General features: G+C 46.4%; 1 protein-coding gene across 1 annotated transcript; it reads left to right on the forward strand.

Annotated features, from left to right (window-relative positions):
* Positions 1 to 3796: 3796 nt before the first annotated feature.
* Positions 3797 to 4916, forward strand: FUT7 (fucosyltransferase 7 (alpha (1,3) fucosyltransferase)). Its single transcript, XM_015426492.1, has one exon. The coding sequence runs from the start codon at positions 3861 to 3863 to the stop codon at positions 4914 to 4916; it is 1056 nt and encodes a 351-aa protein (XP_015281978.1). The 5' UTR covers positions 3797 to 3860.
* The last annotated feature ends 9717 nt before the right edge of the window (positions 4917 to 14633 follow it).

The raw sequence follows: 14633 nt of genomic DNA on the forward strand, positions 1-14633 counted from the left end.
TTTTCAAAATCTGCAGCTTTTATTGTCATTTTCACATGTGTCTTAAATATGGTTTTAGACCGGAAACTAGAAAGCAAAATAAGAAAGCGATCATTAATTTACAAAGTTAATTTTTTCTTTCTTTCCCAAGTTCCTTGAGCTTAACTAAATCCACAGCTGGGAATGATGCTAAAAGTACCAAACAGAAGACCACAAATCTGAATGCTTTTGCAAGGAAATCGGAGTTGGAAACTATTCTTGAGCTTATACACCAACTCTAACCCTCACCTTTGCATTCTCTCAACAAAACCTCCTACTTGCCTTCAAGTTCAAGGTATTTGTTCTGCGGCTTTCCCCAGCCCAACACGTGGGGCATTTACCCCCCTTTGCTTTCCATTTTGGGAGGGCTTACTTCACAACTTTGGGTGTTCCTCAACGAGGGACCATCAGCCGACCCTTAGGCAGGCAGGCAGGCAGAGGGGGCATCCAAAATGACACTGCTATTATAAAGAAAATGTGTTAAAAAAGACTTTCTCCTTCCAGCTAATAATACATAGCTCTTATATAGGGTTTAAAGTGTACAGATCACTTCCTGTTATCTCAGTAATCCTTACAACAACCCTATAGGGTAGGTCAGTGTTATCCCAACATTAAAGGCTGGGGGTAGGCTGGTACTGACATACAAACACATGGCGGGGGGGAGACTTGCCAAAGACCACCCAGTGAGATCATGAATTATGAGCTGATGGGAGAACATCTTGGTTCTTGTCCTAAAATTGCTTTCGTTTCTATGAGTATCTGTGTCAGACACTTGAAAGTTCTCCATGGATACTTATTTTTAAGTACATGGTAGGATGTTTGCAAATGTGTGGGGCACACAAGCATATACCTGCCTTCCTCCTAACTACCTGGCCCACACTTTCCCAAGCTACAAACCTTGCTATTTCAAAGAGAAGGGAGGACAACAAATGAATCTGCTGGGGGGGGAGGCACAGAGGACAGGCCACAACTGGGTTATTCTTCCCATTCTTCCCCAGGATATAGAGATTTTGCAGTCTCCCAAAGTGACTGGGAAAGATGAGAAAACTACGGCCCTTTCTGCACTGGGTTATTCCCTGCACTCACAGCTGTTCTGCCTTGCAATATTTTTCTCATTCCGCATTGCCTCCCGCTTTTGACCTCCGGTATATTTTAAATTCTGTACTGCAGACTTTTGCTCTGCATTTCTGCCGGGTTATTTTTTTTAATTCTGCAATGTTCAACTCTCAGTTTGGTTTCCCTGGGTCTTCTGAATGCTGTTTTGCTGCAGACTCCACACACACCCCTCACCACACCAGAGTAATTCAAATGCACAAACATTTCCTCAGATTTTCTCCCCTGCCCCTTTTTTGGCCCCCTTGGAGGCCATTCCTCTGCCCACCCCTTCTACATCCTCCCAAGGAGACCTTTGCTGTGCTTGCAGAACTGACGGGAAAGTATTGTGGGACCGCAGCCTGTGCTTTGAACACGGAAGAAACTTCAGGGGAGAAGAGGGCTTTTTCTCAAGAGCTTCCCAAAGACTTTCATGTTTGCAAGCACTGGGACAAAAGCCAAAATGCTCTCTGAACTCTGTAAAATGTCCAAGGCTCTGAGCCCACCTCTGCCAGTTGCACCTGGTGCAGGGAGGCAATCAGCAGTGTGGCTGGGCTTAAATCTGTCTTTTTTCATTCTTTCTTTCTTTGATTCACTTTTGGGGGGAAAGCAAGGACAGATTTCTTGGACGGGGGCTTTGCAAAGACATGTCCTCTGCACCAACAATGCTGGTTCCCATTGCTGAAAGCTGCTGTCTGCCCCCCCACACACACACACACATGGTTCAATGCAGAGCTGGAGGCAGAAGGAAAGAGGGAGCGAAACATCTACTTTTTGTTGGACTCCTTCCTGCAAGTTGAAAAACTCTGCTCTCTGGAAGCGTTTCTGCTGGAAAGATTTCTCCCCGCGCCTCAGAGGAACTGCATCCCCACCAGCTCCTGCCATAACTCCACAACCACCACCATGGCAGACTCCACCGAAGCACAAACTGACCGACAGACCAGCCAACCTCTGAGCTCACATCCCTTTTTGGGTCGCCCATGCCTGCATAGGCGTAATCTTCGTGGGGGCGGCGGGGCTTCAGCCCCCGCCGAAATTTTCAGGAAGGTGCTCAGCCTCCCCCGGGAGCCACCCACTGCCCCAGCCCCACCCCCCCCCCCCCAGGAAATTGGAAAGTCTAGTAGCCCAGTGGCGGTGAGCCATAGAGGCAGGTGGGGGCAGGGCCGGCCCCAGCTTATTTTGCACCCTAGGCGGGGATCCCTTCTGGCGCCCTCCCACCACCGGTGCACCCACCAATTTAAAAAAATGAATGCATTTTAGGAAGAATGAAAAACACAAATAATCAAGAAACTCCCAGAGTACGGGGCCGTGTGCAGTTTGGTGCCCCTAAGGGCCGGCCTGCTCTAGGCGATCGCCTAGTCTGCCTAGTGAGTGAGCCGGCCCTGGGGGGGGGAGTGAGGAGAAGAGAAAGGAGAGGCTGTGGTGTACCCCATCACTTGTGCACCTGCTCAGCCAAGTCGTTGGCCATTTCCCTGTGTCAGTTTCATTCATGGAACTGAACAAGGGCGGTTAAATGGAAGGCACTTCCTGGAGGCTGATGAACAGCTGCAATAGGGCAATTAACACCTCACACGCACCATAAGTCTGCACCCCAATTAAGCAAAAACTGTGGGTTTTGTTGGAGAGGCAGAATGCATACACAGAACACACGATAAATAAACCAGAGAAAAAGAGTGATGCAGAAAGGCAGGCACAAAAACCCCTGAAGTCAACCTGAATGGTTCGATTGCTCGGATTCTCTGGAGTAAGCACAGTGAGTGGTGTGTGCAGCGAGGGCCCACTTTTCCCCATCAGTTCCAGCATATTCTGAGCATATGCCAACAACAGCTACGGGCTGGCTGCCGATGCAGTGATGAGTGCTACCAACTGCAGAGATGCAAATAGCCTCCTTTTAAGTTTTTGACAGTCAGCAATTTAAGGGTATGGGGTGCTGAGTTTGAGAGACAACAGGTACCATGGAGCCAGGAAAGTTCCATTTTCCAACATCTTATTTGCAAGCATCCCAGCTTCACTATATGAGATTCAAATCAGGAACATTCAGATTTGTTAGCTCTACCTTTTAGCCACCGTATCACACCTCCACAATCGAAAGGAAACCACCACTCTTCACACCAGCACTTCTCTGTAGACGTTTCACTATCCAGTGCCAGTAAATCTGAGGGCAAGGCAAAACTTTTGCTTGGATGTCCACAGACCTCCTGGCACCTGTCCCCCTGTGTGATGGAAATGGTCACATGTCTTTTAATCATGTGCGTCCAGCTGTGACCTGATTGGCCACCAACCCAGATCAATTCATCTCCTTTCCTGAGGAAAGAGGATAAGGGCACATGACGGGCAAGTTGACTGTTTTAAACTTGTTAAATAAAAGTGGCTCAAAACTGCCTCTGCTTCACTCTGCCTCCTAGTCAGGCTGACCCAGGTACTGTGCTTGATAATGAAGAAAAATAAAAGAGAAAGAAACAGGGTGTATTTTTTTTTTATGCACTCCCCCCCCCCCCTGTTGTGACAGACCTTATTACTCTCCTCTGGGCTGGAAAGACGTCACAGACCAGAAAATGCTTTCTCAATCTGTGCCTTGCTTCTGACTCATGGTTTTGATACGCCTTCTCCTCTGTTCCAGTCTGCAAGACAACCACACAGAAAGAAGAGTCTAGGCAAAAAACCAAAACAAAACCCAGAAGTGCTCCATCCCGAGACTGACCCAGGGGTTCCCAAAGCGGACGAGCAAGAGGCTGGTGCTTTTCAGTAGGATGACCTCCTGCATTCTGCTTGCCTTGAAGAGGTTAGCCAGTTTGTCTGTCCTTGGAGTCCTCTTCTGGAACTTGGGATTCCTTTTGCAGTCATCCCATATCCCTGCTGGTGGAGCTAGTACCCGCGACAAGCCATTGTCCATTCTGATTTGGGACTTGCCGTTCAACCACAACTTGAACCTCAGCGGCCACATTTGTGCCACAGGCCGCCATCACAAGGAGGGCTGTTTGTTGACCAGTAACCGTAGCTGGCTTGACCAAGCCGATGTGGTGGCATTCCATCACCGTGAACTGCAGCGCAACAGGTCAAGACTGCCCAGAGCTAAAAAGAAGCCAGGGCAAAACTGGGTGTGGGTTTCGCTGGAGTCTCCCACCAATACCAAAGACCTGGCTGGCTGGAACGGGACATTCAATTGGGTCATGACGTATCGACAAGACTCTGATATCTTTATCCCCTACGGGGTACTTGTGCCTCACTTGTCGGACAAGGTGGACATCCCAAAGAAATCCCACTTAGTGTGCTGGGTTATCAGCAACTACCACCGTACTCAAAAGAGAGCAGAGTTGTACCGAGAACTGTCCAGACACATCAAGATTGATGTGTACGGAAAGGCAAGCAAGAAGCCTCTCTGCCCAGCCTGCCTCTTGCCAACCATCTCCCAGTACAAGTTCTACCTTGCCTTTGAGAACTCCATACACCAAGACTACATCACAGAGAAGCTCTGGAGGAATGCCCTGCTCGCTGGCACCATACCTGTAGTCATGGGTCCACCCAGGGCCAATTATGAGCAGCTTATTCCTGGAGAAGCCTTCATACATGTAGAGGATTTTGGCTCCATGCAGGAGCTCGCCACCTTCCTGTTGACGATGAATGACAGCCACTACCAGAGCTTCTTCAGTTGGAGACACAGGTATACGGTGAAGTTGTACGACAACTGGCAGGAACGGTTTTGTACCATCTGTGATCGGTATCCCAGCTTGCTTTGCGGGAAAGTCTACCCCAGCTTGGAGGACTGGTTCCAGAACGAGAGGTCGGGGTTACCTGGTGGGCCTTAGTCTGTACGGCAGACCCCCTCTGAGGAGAGCCAGTCCAGGCTGCAGACTGTTGCCCTTCCCAAATGAACATACAAAGAGGCCTGATCCTAAGCCAGTCTATTCTGGCTGGCTGCTTCTCTGGGATAAAGATCTTCCAGTTTGGTGTAGCAATTAGAAGCACGGACTCTAATCTGGGGGAACCGGGTTTGATTCCCCACTCCTCCACATGCAGTTGCTGGTGTGACCTTGGGTCAGTCACAAGTTCTCTCAGAGCTGTTCGCTCATGAGCAGTTCTGTCAGAGCTCTCTCAGCCCCACCTACCTGACAGGGTGCCTGTTGTGGGGAGGGGAAGAGAAAGAAGATTGTAAGCCGCTCTGAGACACCTTTGGGTAGTGAAGGGCGGGGTATAAATCCAATCTCTTCTTCTTCATCACCTACTACATCATCCTTTAAATGGGAGCTGTGCCAGGGACTGAACCTGGGGTTTATGTGTGCCAGACAAATGCTCTACATCTGAGCCATGGCCCCTCCAACCCAGCAGTATGTCTCTAGCCAGAAGGCAGCCCATTGGGCTGGATGGATTATAAATATGTACAGATTAAGCAACCACTGGAGGACTGGGGCAGAAGACTTATCCAAATAGCACCACACAGTTCCACAATGCCTCTTCTGACTGCAAAACCTGAACTGACCTCACTGTGTTGCAGGATGCACTACGATTTCACCGCAGAGTTTTCAGAGAATCTTAGAGCACCCCATCATGGGGTAATGTGACTTCTGGTTATGCAGCTGGACGTCATGCTTTGGAGTCATGGGATGCTATTTCATACACACACACACTCCCATTGTCCCACCCCCCCACCCCCTATGGAGCGACAGTAGGGGATTAAAGTCGATGACCTGAGCAAGCTGGCCATCCTATTCCGGGTTGTGACTAAGAATTCATGTAAACAATAGCACTGCAAACTTCTAGCATTGCTCCACACACCGCTGCTTGCCAGGACAAAGGATTTCCTCTTATGAAGAAGAAGAAGAAGAGATTGGATTTATACCCCGCCCTTCACTTGGAGTCTCAGAGTGGCTTACAGACTCCTTTCCCTTCCCCTCCCCACAACAGACACCCTGTGAGGTGGGTGGGGCTGAGAGAACTCTGACACAAACGGCTCTTTCTCAAGGACAGCTGTGCCAGAGCTTGTGACTGACCCAAGGTCACATCAGCAGGTGCAAGTGGAGAAGTGGGGAATCAAACCTGGTTCTCCCAGATTAGAGTCCACACACTTAACCACTATACCAAACTGGCTCTCTTGCCTGGGTGGCATCAGTTGGACTCTTGCCTGGGTGTAGCATCAGTTATCATACAGCAGTGCTCTTGCACAACTGTGTGTGTGCTAAGTGCCATCAAGCTGCTTTCGACTTATGGTGACCGTATGAATTAATGACCTCCAAAATGTCCTGCCATTCACAACCTTCCTCAGTTCTAGCTTTACAATATGTACCACCAATTGTGGCTGATCTGACCCAAAATACTGTGCTACTGTGAGCAGGGCAAGCCCGGAAGGCAGAGATGGATCAATCTTCTACAACAAATTGGAAACCAGAATGTGTGTCTGTGTGTGTTATTCTAGTGTTCTTCACTCGCTGCTCATAACCAGACCCTGCATTCAAATCCTGCCCTAAACTTTGATGTCCAAATCAATGTGCATGGACATTGGCCCCTCCTCTTAAGGAACTACATGCATAATGATTTTTTTCATTGTTTTTGAGCTACAGTGTAGCAGAGTGGGCTGTTGTTGTATCCACTGGGTGGGGTCAGATTGTAAATGGCAACAGACTGGTGAACAATCAGAAATGCAGCTCTTTTATACATCGCTGCATAGACGGGTGGGTGTAGATCAGGAAGGGGGACAGATATTTTGGCATATGGATGTCCAAGGAGGAAAACGGCAAGGACTAATGACCAAGGGGCACACTTCAGTGAGAAGTTCTCCTGAGCACACCTTATTGACAGGTGGGAACTGTGCAAGAAGACTTTGGTGGATTACATCCCAAGGGCAAATCTCACCTTAAACATATCACATGAGGCAACCACCTCAGTCTGCTTCATATCACAGTCCCTTTGTACTGCTGGCTGTGGGAATGGAAGGAAAGGAAGGAACGAGAGGGCTCCATTAGCTATAACGTTCAGTGTGGTTCTGAGTTCTGATTCTGGGAATTCTCTCTGTTTCTGAAACAGGAAGCCAATGAACTGCCAAGTTTCAAGTTGACTTACCCATGATACCTGTTCTCAGGTACAATACCTATATACTGCCATTCTTCCATCAAGAGACAAAGGACAGTGTATGGGTGGGGGAAGAGAAAAGTACCTAGGAGGTCCCATATCTAGGCATTAATTAATTATGCTCAAATCTCCACCAGTTCATCTTATGCCCTGCTTGTTGGTCACAAACAAGGAACTGAACATCCAAAGAGCTGTTTGAGTGGGTCCATTTGTGTAATTATGACTGTTTTCACAGTCATAATGACACTTTTTGTTACTGCCACCACCTCCAATTTTCAAAAGGGTGGACAGTAATATTCTTAAACATTCAGTCTGAGTTGTTTTTTTTTGCTAAGACTTACTACTTAGGATCTCTGTGTCCCTTTGGTGTCTGTCCATGAACCCAATTAATCTTACTATCAGTTCTTGGAATGTCTTCTCAAATAGATATTACTGACTGCACAAGCACAAAAAGCAGGTGATGCAATCTAGTCAAAGTTGGCCATTTAAAGGATATATCCAATCCAACTACACTGGTGAAACTGAGAAAAAAACAAATTCAATAACCAATAATCTATGGCACTAGTAGACATTACCTGTTCTGTAATGAGATAACATTGTTCTTGAACCTAACAAAACAGCTGAAACAGCAAAGCCCAAGCAAGTACTGCCCAGGCACACAACTGCTCAGCACACTACCACCCTCATCACTAACTTTGCCGAAGAACATTGGGGTGAACCAATCAGGAGCTCACTTTGCGTGCAATCAAGGAAATTCAAAGAAAGTATATTCACCTGGCAATCATATTCATGTGTTGGATTGCAGCGTGCCTAGCCCGGATCGGAACCAGACCTGCTTAGCTGGCTGTAACAGGTGCCTTCCAACCATACCCTTAGGTTTCTCTAATCATTTAGAGGCAGGCTAATTGAACTTGAATATAGATCCAGGTGGGCAGCCATGTTGGTGTGAAGCAGTAAAACTAATCTGGAGTCCAGTGACACCTTTAAGACCAACGAAGGTTTATCCAAGGTATGAGCTTTCGTGTGCATGCACACTTCTTCAGATACATTGGAGTGGAAGGTAACAGTTCAAACATATAGACAGAGGCTAAACAGCAAATTAACATGTAACAGGATGAAGCTGTTTTAAGACATGTGAAGACAAGACTAAATGACAAGCTTTTGTCTTCGCGTATCTTAAAACATCTTCATCACGTTACATGCTGATCTGCTGTTCAGCCTGTCTGTAAGTTTGAACTCTTATCTTCCATTCCAATGTATTTGAAAAAGTGCGCATGCACACAAAACCTCATACCTTGAATAAACCTTCGTTGGTCTTAAAGGTGCCGCTGGACTCCAAATTAATTGAACTTGAATATACGGAGGATTCTCATGTACACTGGCACACCCTTTCCTTCTACATGCTCGATCCCTTTGCGAAAGTCTCAATCCTACATGCGGCATCTGCTCTGGTCTGCCTGGCCACAGGCAAGGAGCCCAAAGAAACTTAGAAACTGTAAGATTCAAGAGAGGGGGAAGCAACAGAGGGACAGGAGGGTAGATACCAGGGGCATGCAAGTGGGTGCATGTACTAAAGTTCCGTGTGGGTGGCAGATGCAGAGATAAGGTCATTGAAATGAATCCACGTGTGAGAATCTGACTCTTGTGACTGCAGCCCTCCCTTTGAGACACAGAGCTCCTTGCCCCACAACGAAACTCTTTGCCCTTCCTGTTTACTCAGTGCTGGCAGGCTGGCATGAGCTGGTCAGGAAGGGGAGACAACCCCTCCTCTTTCCCCACGGTTCTTTCCGAGCAGATGGTTTTAAAGCTAAATTTCATTTTTACCAAGGCTCATCTCCCGAACCTTTTTTTTTTTTTTTAAATGGAAACATACTGGTGGATCGAAGAATACATAGAATGCTTCACATACACTCTCATTAAATCTCACAACCAACCTATAATGTAGGCCACTGTTGTAGTCTTCCTATTGCAGACTTGGGGGGGGGGAGGTGCAGATGGGTGAGTGAGGCTCATCGGTTTTCAGATCAAGGATTCTTCCCCCCGTCTGGTGTTTCTCACTGCTGCTGAAATTTTGGTTCTAAGCTACTAGTGATTCATTAAAAGCAAAAACTAATAATTAATACAAAGCTGGGAAATGAGACATAGTGAAAAGCATAGGTTGCAGCCAACTTCCGTGAAGTTCCCCTCATGAGGTTTTCAAGGCAAGAGACGTTCAGAGGTGGTTTGTCTGAGGTAGTTTGCCAATGCCTGCCTGCCTCTGTGTAGCAACTGTGGACTTCCTGGGCAGCCTCCCATCCAAGTACTAACCAGGGCCAACCCTGCCTAGCTCCCACCTCAGTAACAATCTTGCCAACCTTAATGGCACCCAGCTTACACACAATCTAAGTACCTTAGCATTACCCTGGACAGGACCTTGAGCTATGAACACCATTTTATCAATGTAGCAGCAGCAAAAATACACACGCAAACGAACATTCTCCAGAAATTATGTGGTGCAACTTGGGGAGCGTCTGCTATGACACTTAGATGCTCAGCTTTGGGGTTGGGGTACATTACTGTGGAATATGATGCTTCAGTGTAGCTCGACAGCCCCCCATGTCCACAAACCTGATGTCCTCAACACGGCAATGAGAACCATCAGCAGATGTATTAAACCCACTCTGACCTGTTGGTGACCCACCTTGTGCCACATCACTTCCCCACATCTCCGAAGACATGATGTCCTTCTTTATGGATATAGAACGATCACTGAAAGCAGAGAGTTGCCTATCCACAAAGACATGGCTGATGCAGGCTTACCCAGACTAAGATTCCAATACCCAGCAATGAGATCTGCACAAATCCCGCAATCACAGCATTTCAATCTAGGGAATCCAATCAGTTCCACCCGATATCCATAACCTGATAAACACCAACAAGAGGTATGCAGGATTTGACTTGCCACGTAAAGTATGAAAGATGGCTAATGGGATACAAATGGGTTTTGGCGGTTGCGCAGACCTGTTGTTTAAATGGGGCAAAATACCAAGCCCCGAATGCCATTGCAGTGCACCCCGTCAAACTATTTTCCATCTGTCACAGGTATGTGAATGTCGTGCTTTCCAGGGAGATGTGATGGAGCTCTTTGAACTCTCCCCCTGCTGTGACTGAGTGGATTGAAAATTTAGATATTAGTATTTAGGGGAATGGCCCAATCGGTCTGCATACCCATTGTATCAACTTGGTTACATATTTTATATTATTATATGCTTCCTGTGTGTAACTCTGCCATACAATAAATAAATAAATACATTCTCCCTGTCCAGAATTCTCTAAATTCTCAGGAGCCAGAGCAAGCCAGTGCCCCCATCTCATTAACAGGCCTTAAAAGATTGATTTAAAACATCTTTTTCCACAAGAGCCTCAAATTCCATCTCTCAGCTGCTGTCAAGATGTTATACTTTCTGCAGCAGCCTCAGCCTTCATCAGGCAGTGGGAAGGCTTCCCTCCCTTCTTGCTAATTTACAAAATCCTGTTTTTCTGTATAACCGGAGAGTCCCCAATAGAAATTCAGAATAGGTAGAAATCCCTCCCTTGACCTTGACCGGCTTGGTTTCTCTGACTGATGGGAGTCATCCACTTCACAATTAAATCTAGAGGATGACAAGAAAGATGGATTCCCCTACCCTGACCAGATGATCTACAGCAGAGCTCTTGGAAGCATCCAAGAAAGTGCCACTTGGCTGTCAACCCTAACAGATCAAGACCAAGCCATAGCAGGTTCACAGCCCCAGGGTGACAATTGCAGCCTGGCAATCTCATGACATCTAAGCTCCGACTGCCACACTGGGCTGGAGATTCAGTGCTGGAGAAAACAGAGCTGAATCCCCTTTGAAGCACAGACAGAGGACAACTGTGGATCACTTGACGCCTTGCAGATGTCTAGGCTGTGGAGGGCCCGCTGATGAACAGATTATTGTGCTATTTGCCCTCCGAAGAAAGGGGGGGAAATGAAGAAAAATGATTTTCACCACCACCACCATTTTGTTGGTGCTCTTTAACAAAACTGACACCAAGTGGAAAATTAAAAGATTGCCAGCTTTCATGTCGTTAACTGTCAAAGTTGTGACTGCGTGTTATGCAAAGCTACTCTATCTAAGCCAGAAAGGAAAGGAGTGGCCATACTTGCCTTGCATGAGCCAAGTTCTACAAATGGTGCTTCCTTGGAAAAGAGCTCTCTGGCTAAGCCTTTTTTGCCCAAGAGGGCTAACTAAAAGAGTTGCACTCTGCCCCAGAACCATCCGCAATTGCTCAGCCTTCTGGAGAAACAAACAAACAAACAAAAAGCCGGCTACAGGGGAGCTTTCTAGCTGTAATTTAATTCTGTGATTTCTTTCCAATTTGTGAAAATTAATAGAATTTGCTGGACAAGATTAGGGGTTTATCCTGCACATAATTCCAAGCTCCTTCATTCGCTGCTTCCTTTTTTAAAAGAAGGGTAAGCCAACGCAATATTTTGCAACAGAGACAGAAAGGAGTCTGGAAGCAGATGAAAGATTATTAGACTTATTGTAGCGGACACTGAGTCAATACAAGGGTAGGCACCAGATCCCTCACACAGCGCATATGCTTTCATTGTTGTGGCCCTCACTTTGTGACATGGCCTGCCTGAGGAGACCAAGAAGGCTCTCACGCTTTTGTCATTTCACAGACCGTAAAACAGAATTGTTCATGAGGGCTGTAGTATAATGGCATGAAGGGGGCTTTTATAAAAGGAACAGGGATTGTGGCCTATTCCACGGTTTATTGTATGCATTATCTTGCTTTTAGACCATTATTTTCTACTATTGTAATTCCATTCTTTTTCGTATTGTTGACGACATATCACATCTGATACATTTTGCTGCATTGTTTCTAATTTGTGTAATCCTAGTCCTATTATAGTGTTTGTTGGATGACTCAGGCCATTTGGGTATACTGCTTCACACTGTGTAATCCACCTTGAGCCTCGGCCAGAAAGTAGGACTATAAATATATAAAAATAATTATTTTAGAATTACTACTGTATACAGGTCAGCCACAAGATGGGGTTGGTGAACAGCACATTTGAACAACATACCCGTTCCAAATGAGAATGTTTTCAAACTCCTCCTGTTGAAAGGGTGTCTAGCCCCATCTAGTGACCAGGAATTTTAGTGTTTCAAAAGTTCACCCTTTCTTCCAAATGCCCATTGAAATCAATGGAACAATTCCAAATGAATAGTTTCAATCTTGTGGAAATTTACATCCTGCAAAGCCACAGGTCAACATGGTCATGGTGGGCTTGCAGAAGATGCACTGATTGTCAGGAAATAGTAATTCTGTACAGAAAAAAGATTTCTCTAACATTTAAATCCCATGTTACCCTAGGGGTTATTAGAAAAGGTAAAATAGCTACTAGCACAAGACCTGTGTATAGATCTATGCTATGGCCACATCTGGAACACTGTATACATCTATAATAGAATCATAGAATGTTAGAGTTAGAAGGGACCTTGCAGGTCATCTAGTCCAACCCCCTGTACTCTGCAGGAGCATAGCCGAAAGATATCCCTACAGTATACCTGAAAGATGGTCGTCCAGCCTACGCTTGAAAACATTCAGCAAAGAAGCATCCACCACCTCCCGAGACAGTCTGTTCCACTGCTCAACCACTCTTACAGTTAGGAAGTTTCTCCTGATATTTAGCTGCTATCGACTACCTTGTAATTTTCACCCATTAGATCTAGTCTTGCAATCTATGGCTGCACACCTTAAAAAGGATATCAAAGGACTGATCAAGGCAATCAAATTGATCAAGGGACTGAAGCACTTTTCCTAGGAGGAAAAGTTACCAGGCTTTTTGATTTAGTTTGCTTGAGTGTTCCTCCAAGGGTGATGGAAAATATGACAGAGGAGCAGAGTTATGCATGGGACAGAGAAAGTGGATAGACAGAGCTCTTCCACTCCTCAGATACTAGAACTTGGGGGCAGCCAATGAAACTGATGGGTAGTGTATTGAGGATAGACGAATGGAAATATATCTTTAAGGTAAAGGTAAAGGTTTCTCTTGCTTGAAAGCTAGTCGTATCTGACTCTAGGGGGTGGTGCTCATCTCTGTTTCCAAGCTGAAGAGCCAGCACTGTCCAAAGACATTTCTGTGGTCATGTGGCCTGCATGACTCAATGCTGAGGTGCACAGAATGCTGTTACCTTCCCACCGAAGTGGTACCTATTTATCTACTTGCAATTTCTTGCTTTCGAACTGCTAGGTTGGCAGGAGCTGGGCCAGAGACGGGAGCTCATTCCATCAAGTGGCACTAGGGTCTTGAACTGCCGAACTACAGACCTTCTGGTCTGCAGCTCAGCGTCTTAACTTCTGAGCCACCATGGCCCCAGGATGCCTTATTAACTTGTGGTACTCACTGCTACCAGATGAGATCACCACTATCTTGGATGGCTTGAAAAGGAACTACACAGACTCATGAAGGAAGAAAGGTCCACCAGTAGTTGTTACCCAAGAGGACTAAATAAGACCTTGACATTCAGTGTGTTCCTCTGAATTCCAATTGCACGGGGGGGAGGGGGGATATTAGGGAAAGGCTTCAGCCTTCATGCCTTGCTTGTAGGCAATGTTCCCTCTAAGCTGTGGAGTCTTGTGAGCAAAACTTCTACTTTGTGAGCTACTGGCATTAAAGTTGTGAGCAAGCCATTTGGCTACTGCATAAATTAGTTTGCTCTGGAGTCACCTCTCCTGAGCTAATACAAAAATGTGTGAGCTGGAGGCTAAAAAACTGTGAGCTACCTCACACTAACTCAGCTTAGAGGGAACACTGCTTGTAGGCCTTCTGAGCAGTTGGCTGGCTGCTGTGGGAAGGTGGCTGCCAGACTATATGAACCTCCTGTCCATAAAATACCTTTTTAAAGAATGGGAACACAGGGTTACCCATCTTGGAATCTGTTGTACTTGCTAACTGCTGCTGGAGTGACTCATTAAAAGTATCCAAAAGCAACCACTAAAGTCTACAGGGGGAGAAAGATCTAGGAACCATTCAGCTTAGCAGCTCAAAACCCCCCCTGTCCAGAATACAGCACCAATCAGTGCCTGAGGACAGAGATCTGTTGTTCATTCTGCATCAAGGGCCTTCTGGGGCTGGAAGAGAATTTTTGGCACAGTGCAGCTGGAAAGAACAAGGAGAGGAATACCCACGCAGAGGAAGGGCGATGCAACCCCAGCCCCAGCCCAAAGCATTCCGCAGATCTTATCCATGCTTTGTTGACATCCCCCTAAGTTCTTGAAAAAGTTTTGCCCAAAGAGAAACGCCTAATTTCTGTTTGACTTTTGGTTCTGGAGAAATTGCAGCAGCATCTCCTTACCTGAAGGAACCAAAGCACCTGCCTGCAGCTGTCCAAACCAGCAACTGCAAGAACATGCAGTTTAAATCTGGCTCTACAGATGATTCT

Source organism: Gekko japonicus, unplaced genomic scaffold, assembly GCF_001447785.1.
Source record: "Gekko japonicus isolate JY-2015 unplaced genomic scaffold, Gekko_japonicus_V1.1 scaffold1195, whole genome shotgun sequence".
NCBI lineage: Eukaryota > Metazoa > Chordata > Lepidosauria > Squamata > Gekkonidae > Gekko > Gekko japonicus.